This window comes from Setaria viridis, chromosome 6 (genome assembly GCF_005286985.2).
Source record: "Setaria viridis chromosome 6, Setaria_viridis_v4.0, whole genome shotgun sequence".
Lineage (NCBI taxonomy): Eukaryota > Viridiplantae > Streptophyta > Magnoliopsida > Poales > Poaceae > Setaria > Setaria viridis.
Genome location: NC_048268.2, coordinates 26,767,064 through 26,782,891, shown reverse-complemented (window position 1 = coordinate 26,782,891; position 15,828 = coordinate 26,767,064). Strand labels below are relative to the sequence as shown.

Sequence of the window (15,828 nt, the reverse complement as noted above, 5' to 3'; positions counted from 1 at the left end):
GATACGTTGATCCAAGTCCCAAATGGATAGAAGACAAGTTTTTCAACGAGAAGATGGCAACGAAGGGCACACACGGCTGTCAGCATGGCAACCGGATTTCCATGGGCAAAAAGCTCTTGCTGAAAAAACAGCCTTCAAGTCAGAGCACAGGGCACATAAACTTTGTCCTACTTGACATGCCCCCATGCCACTTCCATTCTGCGGCATGGGCCAATCAGCTCTGTTTCCATTTTTAAGCTGCAAGTTGCTTTCCTTATCAGGACGGGGTTGGCAGCTCGAACTGGCCTGGAATTTGTCAATGGTGAACATGATAAGTCTACTGAATATGCATTGTTCTTTGTTGAGGCCATGTAACTTCAATTATACCAGCATATTTTGCACTTGTTGCCTCCCCCTGAAGCAGATTGTTTATGCAAAGCCTGTTTTCTTTTGTTTATCCTGAGCATTTCTCCCTCACTGTGTTGTTGTGTCCAGTGGCAATGCGCCATTTGGTCAGAAACAGACAGCCAACTGAACAACCACTAGAAATATGCTGCAGATCGATGGGGTGATAACTTTAAAAAACAAGCTAATTGTCAACTCAGCAGATGCAAATAGATTATCTTTTCCATGCCTGGCTGCACATCATGCATCTAGAAAAAGTCAGATCTGTGCCAGATATGGCAAAAGTGCTTCCTCAACTACGGCACATCTGTTGAGCATTCAGCAGAGTTACAAAGTTGAATGCCAAGAAGGGAAAGGCAACCGACCAATCCTCTTTGGCCTTCACCGAGGGGCAAAAAAGGGAAAGGAAAAACAAGGGACAGCAAGATAAGGTAGAAAGAAGATTAGCCTGGGCTTTTAGTAAATGGGATCAGATGTGACTTGTATGTGCATCACTGTCACCGATACAGTAATCTGGATAGAACAGGTGGTAGGTTAGGGACTTGACACTTGGGTAAGTTTTGTCCCTGATCTGAAGAATCTGGAATAAGATATGTGGTAGTATTAAAAGGATGTGTGCCCTAATCCTGATTAGGAGGAGCAGTAGTAGTACTGTTCCTCATGTCATCAAAAGCATGATCTCACGGACAAGTAAAGGGCATCTTAGACTCTTAGGGTGCGTTTGGATGGGAGACAATATAGAACGGGACGGTCCCATCCCAGTTTTTCGGGATGGGATGATCCCATTTCATGTTTGGTTGAATGGGATGGGTCTGTCCCAATTTTTTGTTTGGTTGGAGATATTGCAACATACGGGACGAGCACTGTTTTCTCCTTCCGTCAAACACCGTTTGTGGGGCCCACCTGTCACACTAAGCATCTTCTTCCTCCTCTTGGGCCACACCACCCCGCCGCCCCTGGATCCACCCGCCGCCGCCCCTGCTCGCCCCCCGCCGGCCATGGGGCGCCACGGCCGCCCCTGCTCCACCCGCTGCGCCGCCCCTCTCCACCCCGCCACCGCCCCTGATCCACCCCGCCGCCGCCCCTGCTCCAACCCTGCCCCCCGATCCCCCACCGTCGCGGCCCTGCTCGCCCCCGCCGACCATGCGGCGCCACGGCCGCCCCTACTCCACCTGCCCCGTCGGCCATGGAGGGCCGCAGCGTCGTCCCCGCCGGCCATGGGGCCCCGCGGACTCGCCCCCGCCGGCCATGGAGGCCCGCGAAGCTCGCCCCCAGGGGGCCGCGACGCTCACCCCCGCCGGCCATGGAGGGGGCCGCGGCGCTCTCCCCCGCCGGCCATGGAGGGTGCCGCGGAGCTCGCCCGCCGCCGGCCCTTCGCGCTCGCCTGTTAGACGGGAGGCGACGGCGTTGAAGTGGGACGACCCCGTCCGCTCGTTTTTACCGGACGGGAGCGTCCCGGATCTTGGGGGTATATTCCCTTGTAGGAATGTCCCCGTCCCACCTATCTTCAAACCAAACGTGGGATGAAGTGGGATCGTCCCATCCCGTCCCACCTTGTCCTCGAAACCAAACGCACCCTTAGAGATGTCAGCTGAAAGTTTTGCTCAGGGCGCATATTTATTGATTCAGAATTAATAACAGAATCACAAGCTTTCCATACATCCACTGCACTTGCAAATGGCAATTCATGAAGAACACTCTCTAATGGCTTCCAGTTGCAACATCTGAAGGGAACTCTCCTGATACCAAAAAGCCTCTTGGTGCGGGATTCCTCATCGGTTTCAGCTGCCTTCTCCACCTTGGTAGCCGACATCTAATACTATTAAAGAATTTAATCCGGAGGAAAAAGTTGTCAACCTTTGGTTAGCTTTTGCATAAAGAAAATGCAATGAACTTCGAATTGCCAGAAAAGTAAGACAAACACATCCACTTGTTCTGATTTCTGAATATCTGACCATGAGAGATGTCACACCACATAGGTGTACTTGGGCAGAATAAATTTGATGGAGAATTTTTTGCACGCTTCCCCTGGTTGGGACTTGCAAGATCCACTTGCCAGAAACTGAATCAATCATTTTCTCGATGCAGCCCGTAGCATGTGCTAGTGAGTACGTGAGTCATGACTTGGACAATACAGCCTCTTGGTCCTACACAGAACAGGTATGGAGATAAAGCTAAGCATGCTTCAAGGATTCAGTGGTTACCACCCTTGGTGTCTTTTAGTTTATTCCCCATTTGAACACAACACATCGCAATCACTCGAATAAGTTTCAACCATGAGTTGAATTCTGAGCCATGAAAACGAATAGGCTTGTTCTGATGCAGCTTGGCCTTCAGAACCTCCAAAAGCCAGATTCGCAGCGCGGCGGTTAAAGTTCAGGAGGGGGAGCACACATTTCAGCTCATTTTGTTTTTGTTTCGAAAACGACATTTCCATTTCATTCACAAATACTTCCAAACATACGTAATTAAATTACAATGATGTTTACTACAAGCTCATAAAACCACTTAAATTTTTGCGACGCTTTTTTAATCAGTCCTACTGCATGTTTCACAGATGTTTCATACACATTATATAAGGTGCCATGTCAGCAGTATTTTTGATGATATGGCAAGTAGTTAATGAGAAAAGAGATGAAAGGAGTTTTATGTAAATGAAACCATGCGTGCATTATCTCCAACATATCTCTTGCATGAATTGTCTATGAAACGTCGAAATAAAACAATGTATTTTATGGGCTATTTCATCCATCAATAAAATATTTTGTTGCCTCGAATAGCCTTATAGAAAAAGTATTCTGAGTTAATCCTAGCCAAAGCCTCGTCACAACCGTCGTCTCAAGATCCAACGGCTATGGAACCCTTTGACTAGCGAAACCATGGTCGGATTTGTGTGGGCGGAATGCAAATCTAACAGACCTAGCCCATCGAGTGCATCATCTAGGACGGTATGGTACAACATCTACCATAGCCGCCTTTCAATTCCTCGCGTCATCAGCTGAGAGAGAGACGTAGAAGCTGCAGGTCGCAACCTTTTGTCCTTGCGAGAGATGAAGCTCATCAGGTCGTTGTCTGCGCGTGCCGATGACGCCAGATCGAGCTCTAGGGTTCCTTGGCCGTTTCAAATTGGATCCAGGCTGAGCAGGAGCTGCTGCTCGTTCGCTGAATCGGCCGGCTGCGTAGACAGCGACCGGTTTTTATTTGCCCGAATTTGTCTTTAATTTGTATTGGTTAAAAAAGGACATTGGTTTTCTGAATTAGACGGAAAACAAATATTGGGTTTATGCTCTAGAAGTTCGGAGTAATAATTCAGCGAAAGAATTACGAAAAAAAAAGTGGAAGAAATTTTATTTGTATACTGAAAGGAACAGGAAACAGTATCATTGCAACCATCGATTTGCATACAGTACACGAAATAAATGGAGTAGTAGTGGAGGGAAAACATGTTCAAAGGGATTAGATGTGTAGGGTGTATGCTTCTGGACACGTCCTTTCTTTCTGGGCCCCTGGTGAGGTGCATGGGTCATGGGATCACGCATCATGCAACAGAAACGGGTTAGTGTGACATGACAAGACAATATGATGTGATGCGCGTCCAAAATGCTATGATTGTTAATCTGTCACTGCACGAGCATCATTGATTAATGGTATATGGAACTACCAAATTTATAATAAAAGGATGCATTTAGCTAGTGTGAATATCTGAGCTCGAGAAAAGAATACTTACCAGTGCTTATAGATGGCATGTAATCCTCGTTACAAACAACTTTCTTTTATCTACAAGTTAACACTAATTTAGGTGCAACTAATGAATCATCTTTGTGACCGTTTGTAGGAAACATGGACCTCTTTTTTTTTTAAGAAAAAGAAACATGGGCTTAATCAGGGCATATGTGATTTTGGTTATCAATAACAAGATGGTTTACGAGATTTTGGTTATCAATAACAAGATGGAGTAATAATTATATTTGTAAAAGATTAGGTCTCATATGGATGCAAGTGAGAAAAGCCACCAGAGCCGGAGTGAAGAGATGGTCGAATTGGACAAGTTTCATATCTTTGTTCACGTTGTGTTTGTGCCCGGTGATTTTCGTACACAAAAGAGCCTATGACCTAGTGATTTTTGTTCAAGCCAGATGATACGACGGAAGGGTGTACACGTTGGAGTGTTTCCCATGTGTGGTGCGCAAAAAATTAACTTCAACGTAGACTTTCAAAGACATCCAAGCCACCCAAGTGCTAATGGTGAAGATCCAATGCAATTAACACAAGATAGCGAGTGATCAGTGCGATGTCCATCTTTGCGCCACAAGCTTGAAACCCACCTTATGTGTGTGGTGGGATCAAGAGTCTTTACCAAGTTGCTAACCGGGAGCTTAATCCTTTATGGATATATATTCTTCAACATGGACCAGGAGTGGAATTCAATCCACCAACACCATGGCCAAATAATCTCTTGTACACGCTCTCTTGATCATCCTGTTACTTCATTCATTTACTCTCAGCATTTATGTTTCCGCAATTACTTTCTTACAGTGATACTCTTACGTTTGTTTCCTAGAATTCTTGTGTGTGTTGCTAGGATGACATTGGATAAACTTAGCACATTAATTTAGATGGTCCTAATTCAACCCCCCTCCCCTGATCCCTACAACCATCTACTGAAGCCTTGCTCTACAATCTCTCCTATGTATTCTTTATGCGACTATGCCGTCTACCTTCATTCTCAAGGGGATTTTGTTAATTGGTTGGTGCATGTAAACCATAATGTTAAGTTAGTAAGTTTTGCATATACAACTTTAAGAAAAATTATTTCATCCCTACTCGAGGTAAGAGTTGGGGTGAATTATTAGGTTATCCCAATAATTATTGGAAAAAGGGAAAGGTAAAAGGAAGACTGTTGGAACACTATTTTCTTGTCAACTCTCACAATATGGTTGTTGGATTGGGAAAAAGGAGACTGCTGGAGATGCTCTACCTCCATCTACTTAGGTGTGTCGTTGGCATAAACCATGACATGCAAATTTGTTCCGGCCACTTGAGTAGGCATGCAAGGTAATTAAGTATGTCGAGCTTGTAGTCCAATTCGTAAGATTTTACTCTTTGTGAGACTTTTTTTTTAAATGCTAAATTGCAGTTTTCTTTTATGGCATAGTAGTCTTGCAATCAATCAAATGTTTCAAATACCAGAAAGTCTTTCAGTCAAAATCTATAGCCTTCTCAAACATGTCTATAAAAGCTAAATGTTGCTTGGAAAGAGTCTACCCCAACTTAGGCCCTGCATCACATGAGTCTGAGGTGAGAATCTATTTCTTTTTCTCTACCGGTTGCCAGCACGCAAGAGATGAACAGGTGTGTCCACATGTCGAGTTCTCCTTTGAAAAAGAAAATGCTTTTCAAGCAAGAAAAGTCAACAACGTAATTAACAAAACTGCCCAACCTTAAACCTCGGTTACGTGTCCGCGATCCGCCATCAGAGGCTGCCTAGATCCCAAAATTAATATTTCTCCACTAAAAAAGTCCATAATCCCCCAATTAGGAGGCAGCATCACATCCTAACAGAAGGGCGTTTTCGTCAATTGCCCACCTACCCAATGCCCCGCTCGCTTCCTATAAATCCCGCCTCCCCTGACGCTCTCAACTTTACCCGCAAAATCCAGCAAAAAAAAATCTCGAATAAAAAGGAAAGGGAGGAAAAACAAGGAAACTAGCAGCGGCATCCACCACCGGAGCTCCCATCATCGGCCCATCCCTCTGCGTCAACCCCCTCCACGAAAATTCTATTTGCAGTCCAGTCCCTGGCCGGCCCGGCCGGCCACCGGAGGGAGCCGCTCGCCGGAGGAATCCACCCGTGTCCTTCAACTACGGAGGGGCCATGGGGTTCTCGCTGTACCCCATGAAGACGTCCACGCGCATGCTCTGGAGCACCAGCTTCTTCCGCCATAAGCTCGCCTCCTCCTCCTGCTTCATCTGAGCCGGCCAGCCCACCCGCCCTCGATCGCCTCGGCGGCCGCGATTCCTAGCAGCCGTTGGAGAGTGTGCGCGCGTGCGTGCGTGTGTGTTTGTGCGCGCGCGCGCGCTCGTGTGGGTTTCGTTTCGTTCTTTGGGAGGAGAAGGGCTAGGAGAAGTTTCATAAAAGAAAGGGGGTGCTAGGAGAAGGGGAGGGCGCGAACAGGAATCAGCATGGATCCGGGCCGCGTCGGCGTCGACTCCGGCGGCGCGCGGCGGGGCGGCGGCGGCGGCGGCGGAGCGCAGATGCTGCTCTTCGGCGGCGGGGGCAGCGCCAACAGCAACGGCTTCTTCCGAGGTGCGTGACCGTGACCGACCATGGCCAGATCTGGGATGGGATCGCCGGTTCCTGAGCGCTCCGGCTGCTTGCAGGTGTTCCGATGGCGGTTCTAGGCATGGACGACGCGGTGCGCGTGGGCAAGCGGCCGTTCTTCACGACGCACGAGGAACTCATGGAGGAGGAGTATTACGACGAGCAGGCGCCGGAGAAGAAGCGCCGGCTGACGGCGGAGCAGGTGCAGCTGCTGGAGCGGAGCTTCGAGGAGGAGAACAAGCTGGAGCCGGAGCGCAAGACCGAGCTCGCGCGCCGGCTGGGGATGGCACCCCGCCAGGTGGCCGTCTGGTTCCAGAACCGCCGCGCGCGCTGGAAGACCAAGCAGCTCGAGACCGACTACGACCGTCTCAAGGCTGCCTACGACGCGCTCGCCGCCGATCACCAGGGCCTACTCGCCGACAACGATAGCCTCAGGGCACAGGTAGCTGCCTCATCACCTCGTCTCGCCTCCATGGTTAATCGGTTTTCGCTTGCAGTAATTAGCTTGGTCGCCGGCTCGCCGCTGTAGATCGGAGCACCTAGCCTAGGGGGATCGAATAAGTAGAAAATGTCATCCAGATCCTTGAACTTGTAGGTATTGACCACTTGATTATTTAGCTGTCATGAATTGAGCTACAGTTTTTGTGAATGGTCCTTAAGCTCCACGTTAATTTCTACTTGGTACCATTGGGTGCCTTATAGCCTGTAGTTCCATGTGAATTGCAAGCGCTGGAGTATCCCTAGGAACTAGAATTAAGATTTAGGAATAAGGAATATGTGTTAATTTCTAATAAGGAACAAGGAATTGTGTGTCAAATTAGTATCATCGGTGCTACCAACATATTACTGAAGCATGGGCTGTAAGAGGAACATACTCTGAGAACATAGTAACTGTCAACCATTCGCCCAAAGCAATAGAAAAACTTAAATATTCAGTAGTCTTACTATGGTTCGTAATTTCTTTCCAGCGTATGAATTTAACTCTTATCATAAAACTTTGTCAACTTGTTCTTTCTGTAAAGACAAATGAAGACCACTTTAAGATTACAAGGACTTGAGGGTTTTACTAGGAAAAGGTAGTTCTTGGAATTCAAATATTCTGAAAGGCCGAGGGCCTCTGTGCAAGATGTTGCCTTCCCATGATAGGCTACTGTTTGTAAAATTAAATAAGATGCCACTTTTGTCGCCTTCAATTTGGCCATAGGTAGTCATCAGCGGCGACCCACTACTGGATGTATTTTAGCTATTATACAATTTAACTCCATAGTGCTTAGGAATCTTGGGTACCTATCGTTCACCTGATCACCTCCCAAGTCTAAATCCGATAAACTACGCTAATCTATGTGATGTGAAAGAGTTAACTACTCTAATCTATGCATCACACCTTTAGAAAGACATAATTTGATTAATTGTTATTTTCTGTCTGATGTAAGAAAATATTTATTGCCAAATACTCAATCCTATCATAGGCAAATGTATTGTCTTTTCTAATTTTAATCAAAATAATTGTTTACTTTAGACTTTAATGCATATAAGAACAATCTCATCATCAGCAAATGTATCATGTACAAATACTTATTAAAATGAACAATCCTTAAACCTACTATGTTTTCAGATGTCTTCAGTAGGGCTAAATCTTTGAGAATAAAAATGGATTTAAATCTCTAGGCCAGATCTTGGGGCAGATGTGTTCTATAATTCTACATAAAGATGTCAAGATTAAATGAATCTCATTCGTAAGACACAAATAAAGATGAACACTGAAATGCTGCAATCCTGGCTAAAACTATGTGTTTTGTTTTCCATATGTCCCGAATATTAGCTGGATCTTTTTTTTTTTGCTGCTATAAATATGCCCACCTATATATCTATTGCTTCTTGAGAACTGAAAATATTGCAACTGATGTGTATGGCATTAGCCACATTTATGCTATCTTCACTAGATGCATCCCCTTTTATAATCCTTTGAAATTTGAATATGCGTCACCTTGCGTAGAACTGCCAAAGATACAAAGAAAGATAAGCACTGAAATGCTGCAATCCTGGTTAAACTATGTGTTTTTGTTTTCCAAATGTCCCGAATATTGGCTGGATCTTATTTTTTCTCTGCTATAAATATTCCAGTGCTTCTTGAGAACCTAGATGCATCCCTTTTTATAATCCTTTGAAATTTGAAATTCTTCGTCTTACGTAGAACTGCCAAATAGATGGGGACTAGTTGGACCAACTAATATATTGTTATATTCTGTACTCAGATCAGATTCTACTGATTACCATAACCCATGCCATTTCAAATACAGAATACTACCTGGGAAATAGGATATAATACAGAATGTGCTGCAGTTGTGCCGTTTCAAAAAGGGCTGATCTATATTTGCTAATTTCCACTGTTAGCTTGTCTAGTAGGAGTACTGTTTTTGGAAATGACATATACAGAAACACTATGAGCTTGCACTATGCAATTAATTTTGTTTAAGAGAACAATATGAACACTGTCATAGTGATTAGTGAGTATGTGCAAAATATGTGTTAGAAGCCATTAACTTCTTTCGTAGGCCTTTTTAAGGCATACTACCACAGTTTATCACTCCTACCATTGCTATTCCACCTAACTATTTGATCGTCACATGCTTTTTCTTAAATGTAAATGTACATAAAAAATGATAGACCCAGAGGTTGCATGTGCTGATGCATGGTTCTCATTTATCAGATCAGATCACAATGCCTGCTAAAATCGATCACAGCGATTGGCACAATTAACAATGTCTGCAACAGGTGGTCACCTTGACGGAGAAGCTGCAAGGCAAGGAGACATCCCCGTCAGCTACCAACGCTGCCCAAGAGGCCGACGATCTGGACGAGCACACTGCTGCGTCAGGCACTGAGAAGCTGCTGGCGCAGCAGCTCAGGGACGACCTCCTCAGCAGCGGTGACTGTACTGGCCATGGTGCCCTCTCGTCTGAGGAAGAGGATGGTGGTGTGGTCAGCGACGAGGGCTGCAGCTTCCACCTTCCGGACGCCTTGTTCGCTGCCGCCGAGGTCATCCACCACGGCGCGGAGGAAGCACAGCTTTTCAACTGGACCTCCTGGTACTGGAACAACTGATCGGTGGATGGATGGATGGATCCATGCCAAATTTGCAAAGGAGCAAGTCCCCTCCTGGTTTCGAGCCTTTTCTGCACCGCATGATTACTGTGTTAATTATGTGCCGTCAAAATGTTTTTATATTAAGTGATAATACAGTACTGATGTTGTTGTAGGTTAATGGTTTTGAAGATTTTGTATGTTCATACAGAATAATATGCTTTGAACATGAGAGTTGAAAGGTTGAAATAAGTGGACGTGTTGACCTGTTGTGCAATAGCAGGCCTCTTGTTTTGTTTGAAGAGTTTTTATGTTGGTTTACACATGAATGCATATCCAACTCGGCCCTGTGAGGCCGTGAATAAGGTATACACGGTGAATGAGACATGAAGGTATATCCAACTTCTGACCTACATTTTTGTGTATGTTTAGAAAATGAGTTTAGTATCTTCTTTGTGCTACTCCATCTCAAATTGTAGGTCATTTTGATATTTCAAGATCCATAGTTTTAGTAAAAGTTATGAATCTAGAAATGCTAACACGACTTACAATTTGGAACGGGTGGAGTATTGAATATTTTCCATTGGAAAATGATGATTTCTCTCGTGCCATCAACTAAGGGCATGTTTGGATCCTTAGGCTAAAGTTTAGCTCTTGTTGCATCGAATGTTCGGATGCTAATTAGGAGGACTAAACATGGGCTAATTATAAAACTAATTGCAGAAGCCCTGAGCTAATTCGCGAGATGAATCTATTAAGCCTAATTAATACATCATTAGCAAAAGGTTATTGTAGCACCACATTGTCAAATCATTGATTAATTAGACTTAATAGATTCGTCTTGCGAATTAGCTTCTATCTGTGCAATTAGTTTTGTAATTAGCCTATATTTAATACTCCTAATTAGCATCAAACATTCGATGTGATAGAGGCTAAAGTTTAACCCCTAGGAAACAAACACCTCTAAAGTTTCTTTCATGGCAAAGGCAAGGCATAAAGGAAATATTGGTTGTAACGAGGGACCATGCATCTCTCTATGCGAATCGTGTCATTTTTTTTAATAAATTTGTAACTCTGAGCAAAAACAAAGGCATCATGCTTGAAACCATAGCTTGATAGCGCTCAACAAAGGAGTGATTTATGTTAATTCGCTAGCTTTGGAAGCCGGCATCAGCATTTTTTCCTGCTGTATTTTTGTTCAAGCAATTCGTCTTCCTCAATTATTGGTTTCTATAGCTGGGGAAATACTAGTTACTACAGACAATTAGTCGTTAGATTTTCCAATGAAATTTTTAACTCCTTGAGCTTGAAACTAGGAAGCAACATGCTGGAAAACCATGAAGCCATACACTAAAAATTTGACCAATTGTTTATTTATAAATATTCTAATCGGTACTTATGGTGTAGGCAAACTTGCCATAAAACATTTTGATAATATTTAGATTTTGTAAATGTACTAATAGCACCTACATCGACGATAGGCATTTTGGCGACTAAGCAAATACAATGCTTTTACTTGTATGTGGTAATGGCCTAATGGGGAATAAGTAAGCCAAAGCTAGCGAACAGTCCAATCCATATGAGCAGTCGATTTCGATTTCTGTAGTGAGGCCGTGAGGGACAGGGAGATAGTCTACGGAGGATATGACAGCAATAAAACCTGGCCACTATCCTGGCTTTAGGGAGAGTTAGCGTGACTGAAGGGAAGTAGGCAGGTACCCCCTTACGTTCCAAACTGTAAATTATTTTAATTTTTCTAGATTCATAGATATTATTATGCATCTAGACATACACTATATCTAGATACATAATAATATCTATACACTTAGAAAAGCTAAAACGACCTACAATTTGGAACGGAGGGAGTAGATATTAGCAAAACCATAAGGTGATGCAGCAATCTGTCAAGATTGATGTGTTCTGAGCAATCATCTTCGCCAAATCCTAGTAAGCTATTATCTGATCACGTTTTTCTTAGAAAAAAATTGATTATCAGGTTCACTTCAAATTTAGACTCAGGTTGAGATTTTGGTTAGGCTAGGCTCCATCGAGAGGTCCTGTTACATCGACTCTCTATTTGAAAGGTCAAATAACGTCCAATTTTGTTGAAATTTCGAAATTTGGGGTTGGCTATGAGCTTATGTTAACATCTGGCTAAAACTCTCTGACTAACTATGAATTTTGGGTTGCATTTAGCATAAACAAAGAAGAAACTTGAAGCGAGCGTGTACATGAAACCACAACCTAAATTTGACCTACATGTCGGTTTGTGGACAAATCCATATCCATCCTTAAACGGACATTGAAACACATTATCAGAACAGAGTATCGATTGATTTGTGCTCTAAACTTGAGCACAAAAGAATAAAAATTGTACAGACGAGGTACATATTCTTATATGGGCCAGCCTTCTTTGCCCATGAGAGAGAATAGGAATATTTCAGTGAGCCTTCGTTTTAGAAAGGATTGTTATTTTTCTTTTGTTTATCTCTTATTTGTTTGTGTTTTTCTCTTTGTATTTGGAATTTGGATGCATTCTTTCTATAAAAAAGGAGTGTTTTTTTTCTCCAAAGAGAATATGTAAATCCATGAATAATAAATGAGCTGAGAGATATATTTAATCATGTTTAGTTGTGATGACTTGCTGACATGTCAAAGGAACGAAAATGGTGGTGGCTACACGCATCTACATGCATCTCTTTAGGCATGTGGAAACTCTTTGTTTTTGTGTTGGTAGGTCACTAGTGTTGTTTTGACATAATCCTTCACTTCCACCACTCCGCGCGCTATTCCTGTGGTCCAGATGCCTTGAAGGTGGTCAAGAACTCAAGATCCATTTTGGACTTGGAGATGAGATATGGTATTGTGCCTTTGTTTGTTAATTTTTCACTTTTCAGAGTCCTTGAAGGTAGTCAAGATCCATCATCATTATGTTGGGGATGTTACTCCTCCGAACAGAGAAGAGAGAGGGAGGAGAGTAAAAAGGTGGAAATGAGAGGGATGAAGCAACCAAACATGGGAGCAAAGTGAGAAGAGCTCAAGTGAGTCCCCTTCTCATGACCCTTTGGGTCCTTTATATAGAGAATGGAGGGGATGACAATTTTCCACCATACCCCTGGTAGGTACATTATTTACAAATAGGCCCTTGAGCTTTCCCACAAGGCCCATTTCCTACGTGGGCTAGGCCATTCACCCAACAGTAGCCCCTCAGCTACTTTGGTTTGGCTGGTACAACAAAGAGAAGTAGCTAAATACATATGAAGTATTCTAGACCTTCCTATAACTTTGGCCCTAAGGAACACCGTCGTGACCATCCGGCTGTACGCCTCACTAGAAACTCCATTCCGAAAACCCAGTGGGAAAAACAGAATGGAGAAAAGAGCACGTACGCCTGGCAAATCTACACTATATCAAATTACCAGCCTAGCTAATGGTCACCTTCGATTTTGATGATGAACGACACCTTCGGTGATGGCGATATCCAGAAGCCTTGCTATTGCTAAGAAGGTCTTCATTCTCAAAGCTTCCTTTCTTCCCTCTTCGGCTTTGCCTTCGAAGTCTTGGTACATACTCAAGTGCTCGCATCTTCGGAGTCGGTTGCGCTTCATGATAATTCGAACCACCCTTCATTGTAGCCAATGCAGACAAAGTAGATCGTTCACATTCATCATGACCGAGGTAGCGGGCTCTTGATGTAGTAGAAGTAGAGGAAGTAGTAACGCGGCCATCTTAGTCTACTGAAGTCGACGATGAAGCAGTCGACAAGCCCCTCGAGCCAAACACCGTCAGCGACGAAGGTGGAGTCGACGACAATGAGGGTGAAGGCGAAGTTGACGATGAAGTAGTCGACGAGTCCCTCAAGTCGAACACTGTCAACAACGAAGGCGGAGTTGATGACGATGAGGGTGAAGGCGAAGTCGACGACGAAGCAGTCAACGATGAAGTAGTCGACGAGTCGAACACCGTCAGCAACGAAGGCAGAGTCGACGACAACGATCCCCTCTTCTTTGGTCACGAGCACCGGGCAAGACCTCATCCTTCGGGGTGACGTCGTTCATCCCGATACCACCTTAGCCCCTCTTGTCTTGTGTTCGTGATGGAGGTTTTAAAGTGGAGATCCGAAGTTCAATCCTTCAAGCCCCTCAAATCAATGTTGAGAGGTTAGGTGAAGTGGTAGTCGATGTCAAAGTCGACGATGAAGTAGACGACGAAGCCCCTTGAGTTGAACACTGTCGGCGATGAAGGTGGAGTCGACGACAAAGTAGACAATCAAGTCCATCTAGCCGAATACTATCGCAATGAAGATAGAGTTGGTGACGAAGTCCCTCGAGCCGATTACCGTCAGCGACGAAGGCAAAGGCGGAGTTGACGACGAAGTAGACAACGAAGCCCCTCGAGCCGAAGACTATCGACGATGAAGTCCATCGAGCTGAACATTGTCGGCAATGAAGACAGAGTCGACAACAAAGTCCCTCTAGCCGATTACCGTCGGCGATGAGGGAGGAGTCGACGATGAAGTCCATCAAGCCGAACACTGTCGGCGATGATGTAGACAACGAACTAGACGTCGAAGCCCCTCGAGCCGAACATTGTCGGTGACGAAGGTGGAGTCGACGACGCCTTCGTTGTCAACCAAGCCCGTCGAGCCGAACACTGTTGGCGACCAAGATCGAGTCGATGATGAAGAATTACAAAGGTGGAGTTGACGACGAAGTCGGAGGCGAAGTCGATGACGACGTAGACAACAAAGAAAACGATGACGAAGGCGGAGGCGAAGTCATCCTACGTCTTGTTCTACTCAACAAACCATTTCCCAACTCATTCTTATTACAAGAACAAAATCCTCGTTCATTACCATTTCACAAGCCTCGGTGTCGGTGCAAAATCTGGTCGACTAGTAAATATTGTAGTTTTGCCATGCGTTAGATCGGATATGGCCTAGCACACAATAACATCGGATGTATACTGGTTTGGGAAACGGCCCCTACATCCAGTCGGGGTCAGTCGGTCGACTATATTCCTGAGCCCAGGTGCTCAAAGTTTGCAGTGAGGGTACAAATGAGAGAGGGGTGAGAGGGAGTGTCCTAGACTTCGTCGTGCTCTGGTCCGAGTGGGAGAGAGTGACCGGGAGCTTACACGTGCGCTATGTGTTGGAGAGAATTAGAGTATGTGGAAGTGATGAAGCCTAAGAGGGAGCCCCCTCGTTCAGACGGGGAGGGCCCGTCCCCTTTTATAGTACAAGGGGATGGCCTTACAAGTCAAAGAGAGGGAGAGAGAGTGTGTGCGGGCGCTGCCTAGTCTTGTCGAGGCCCACATCGTCAGGTACGGTATGGCCACCATCCTTGGTCCCTGTTCATCTTGTCAGGCCACTCCGTTGTGGCGGGTAGGTTGTGGCAGCACTGTGCGGGACGTGCGCAGGACTCGGTGCAGTACGGTTCCTCATACGGTAGTTGACCTGAGCGCCTCCTCTTATCCATTCCACCTGCTCCCTGGGCCCTCACTGAGCAGGCATCCCCGATCGATTGTCCCAGTCACCCCCGGTCGTGCTGGTTGGGGGGAGTGGTGTGGTCGGTACGACGCATCCCCGGTAGGGAGAACTCGGTCAAGGTCAGACTACGGTCCTACCCCATAGTCCGACCCCAGACTGGACCCTTCTGGTCGAGGCGCCAACCAGGCCTCCGGTGGCCGGATCTGGGTCTCGACTGACGTTGTGTTGCTCGGTCGGCCCAGGCACGCGTCGCCGCCATGCCTCTTGTTGGGCCAAGCGTAGTGGGAAGGCGGTCCCATTGGGGACCCTGGGTCTATGGACCTTAGGAGCCCTCGAGCCCCTTTGGGGATTTTTTGAAGCCGTGAAGGGGCTATTGGGTTTGATCGGCAGGTTGCTGCTCTTTTTAGCTCAATGAAGGCTTTCATCGTTATATGTTTCCAGTGCCCAATGAGCCATGGAGGCGGATTGTTGTTGGGACTCTTGGCTTTCTCCCCTTTGTCTGTCGCGTCGCGTAGGGTAGCCAAGTAGGATCAGGCATCTAGCTCCTGAG

At 45.4% G+C, this 15,828-nt stretch overlaps 1 protein-coding gene across 1 annotated transcript; it reads left to right on the top strand.

Moving 5' to 3' along the window:
- The first annotated feature begins 6,017 nt into the window (after nt 1-6,017).
- Nucleotides 6,018-10,067, top strand: LOC117860672 (homeobox-leucine zipper protein HOX5). The gene is made up of 3 exons (XM_034744047.2): nt 6,018-6,691; nt 6,766-7,148; nt 9,482-10,067. Exons 1-3 carry the CDS (start codon nt 6,568-6,570, stop codon nt 9,809-9,811), a joined length of 837 nt encoding a protein of 278 aa, XP_034599938.1. The 5' UTR covers nt 6,018-6,567; the 3' UTR covers nt 9,812-10,067.
- Nucleotides 10,068-15,828: the final 5,761 nt, after the last annotated feature.

Coding starts and splice junctions, on each gene's coding strand:
- LOC117860672 (XM_034744047.2), top strand. CDS start 6,568: ATGGATCCGGGCCGCGTCGGCGTCGACTCCGGCGGCGCGCGGCGGGGC. Junction 6,692..6,765: donor CAGCAACGGCTTCTTCCGAG/GTGCGTGACCGT, acceptor GGCTGCTTGCAG/GTGTTCCGATGGCGGTTCTA. Junction 7,149..9,481: donor ACGATAGCCTCAGGGCACAG/GTAGCTGCCTCA, acceptor TGTCTGCAACAG/GTGGTCACCTTGACGGAGAA.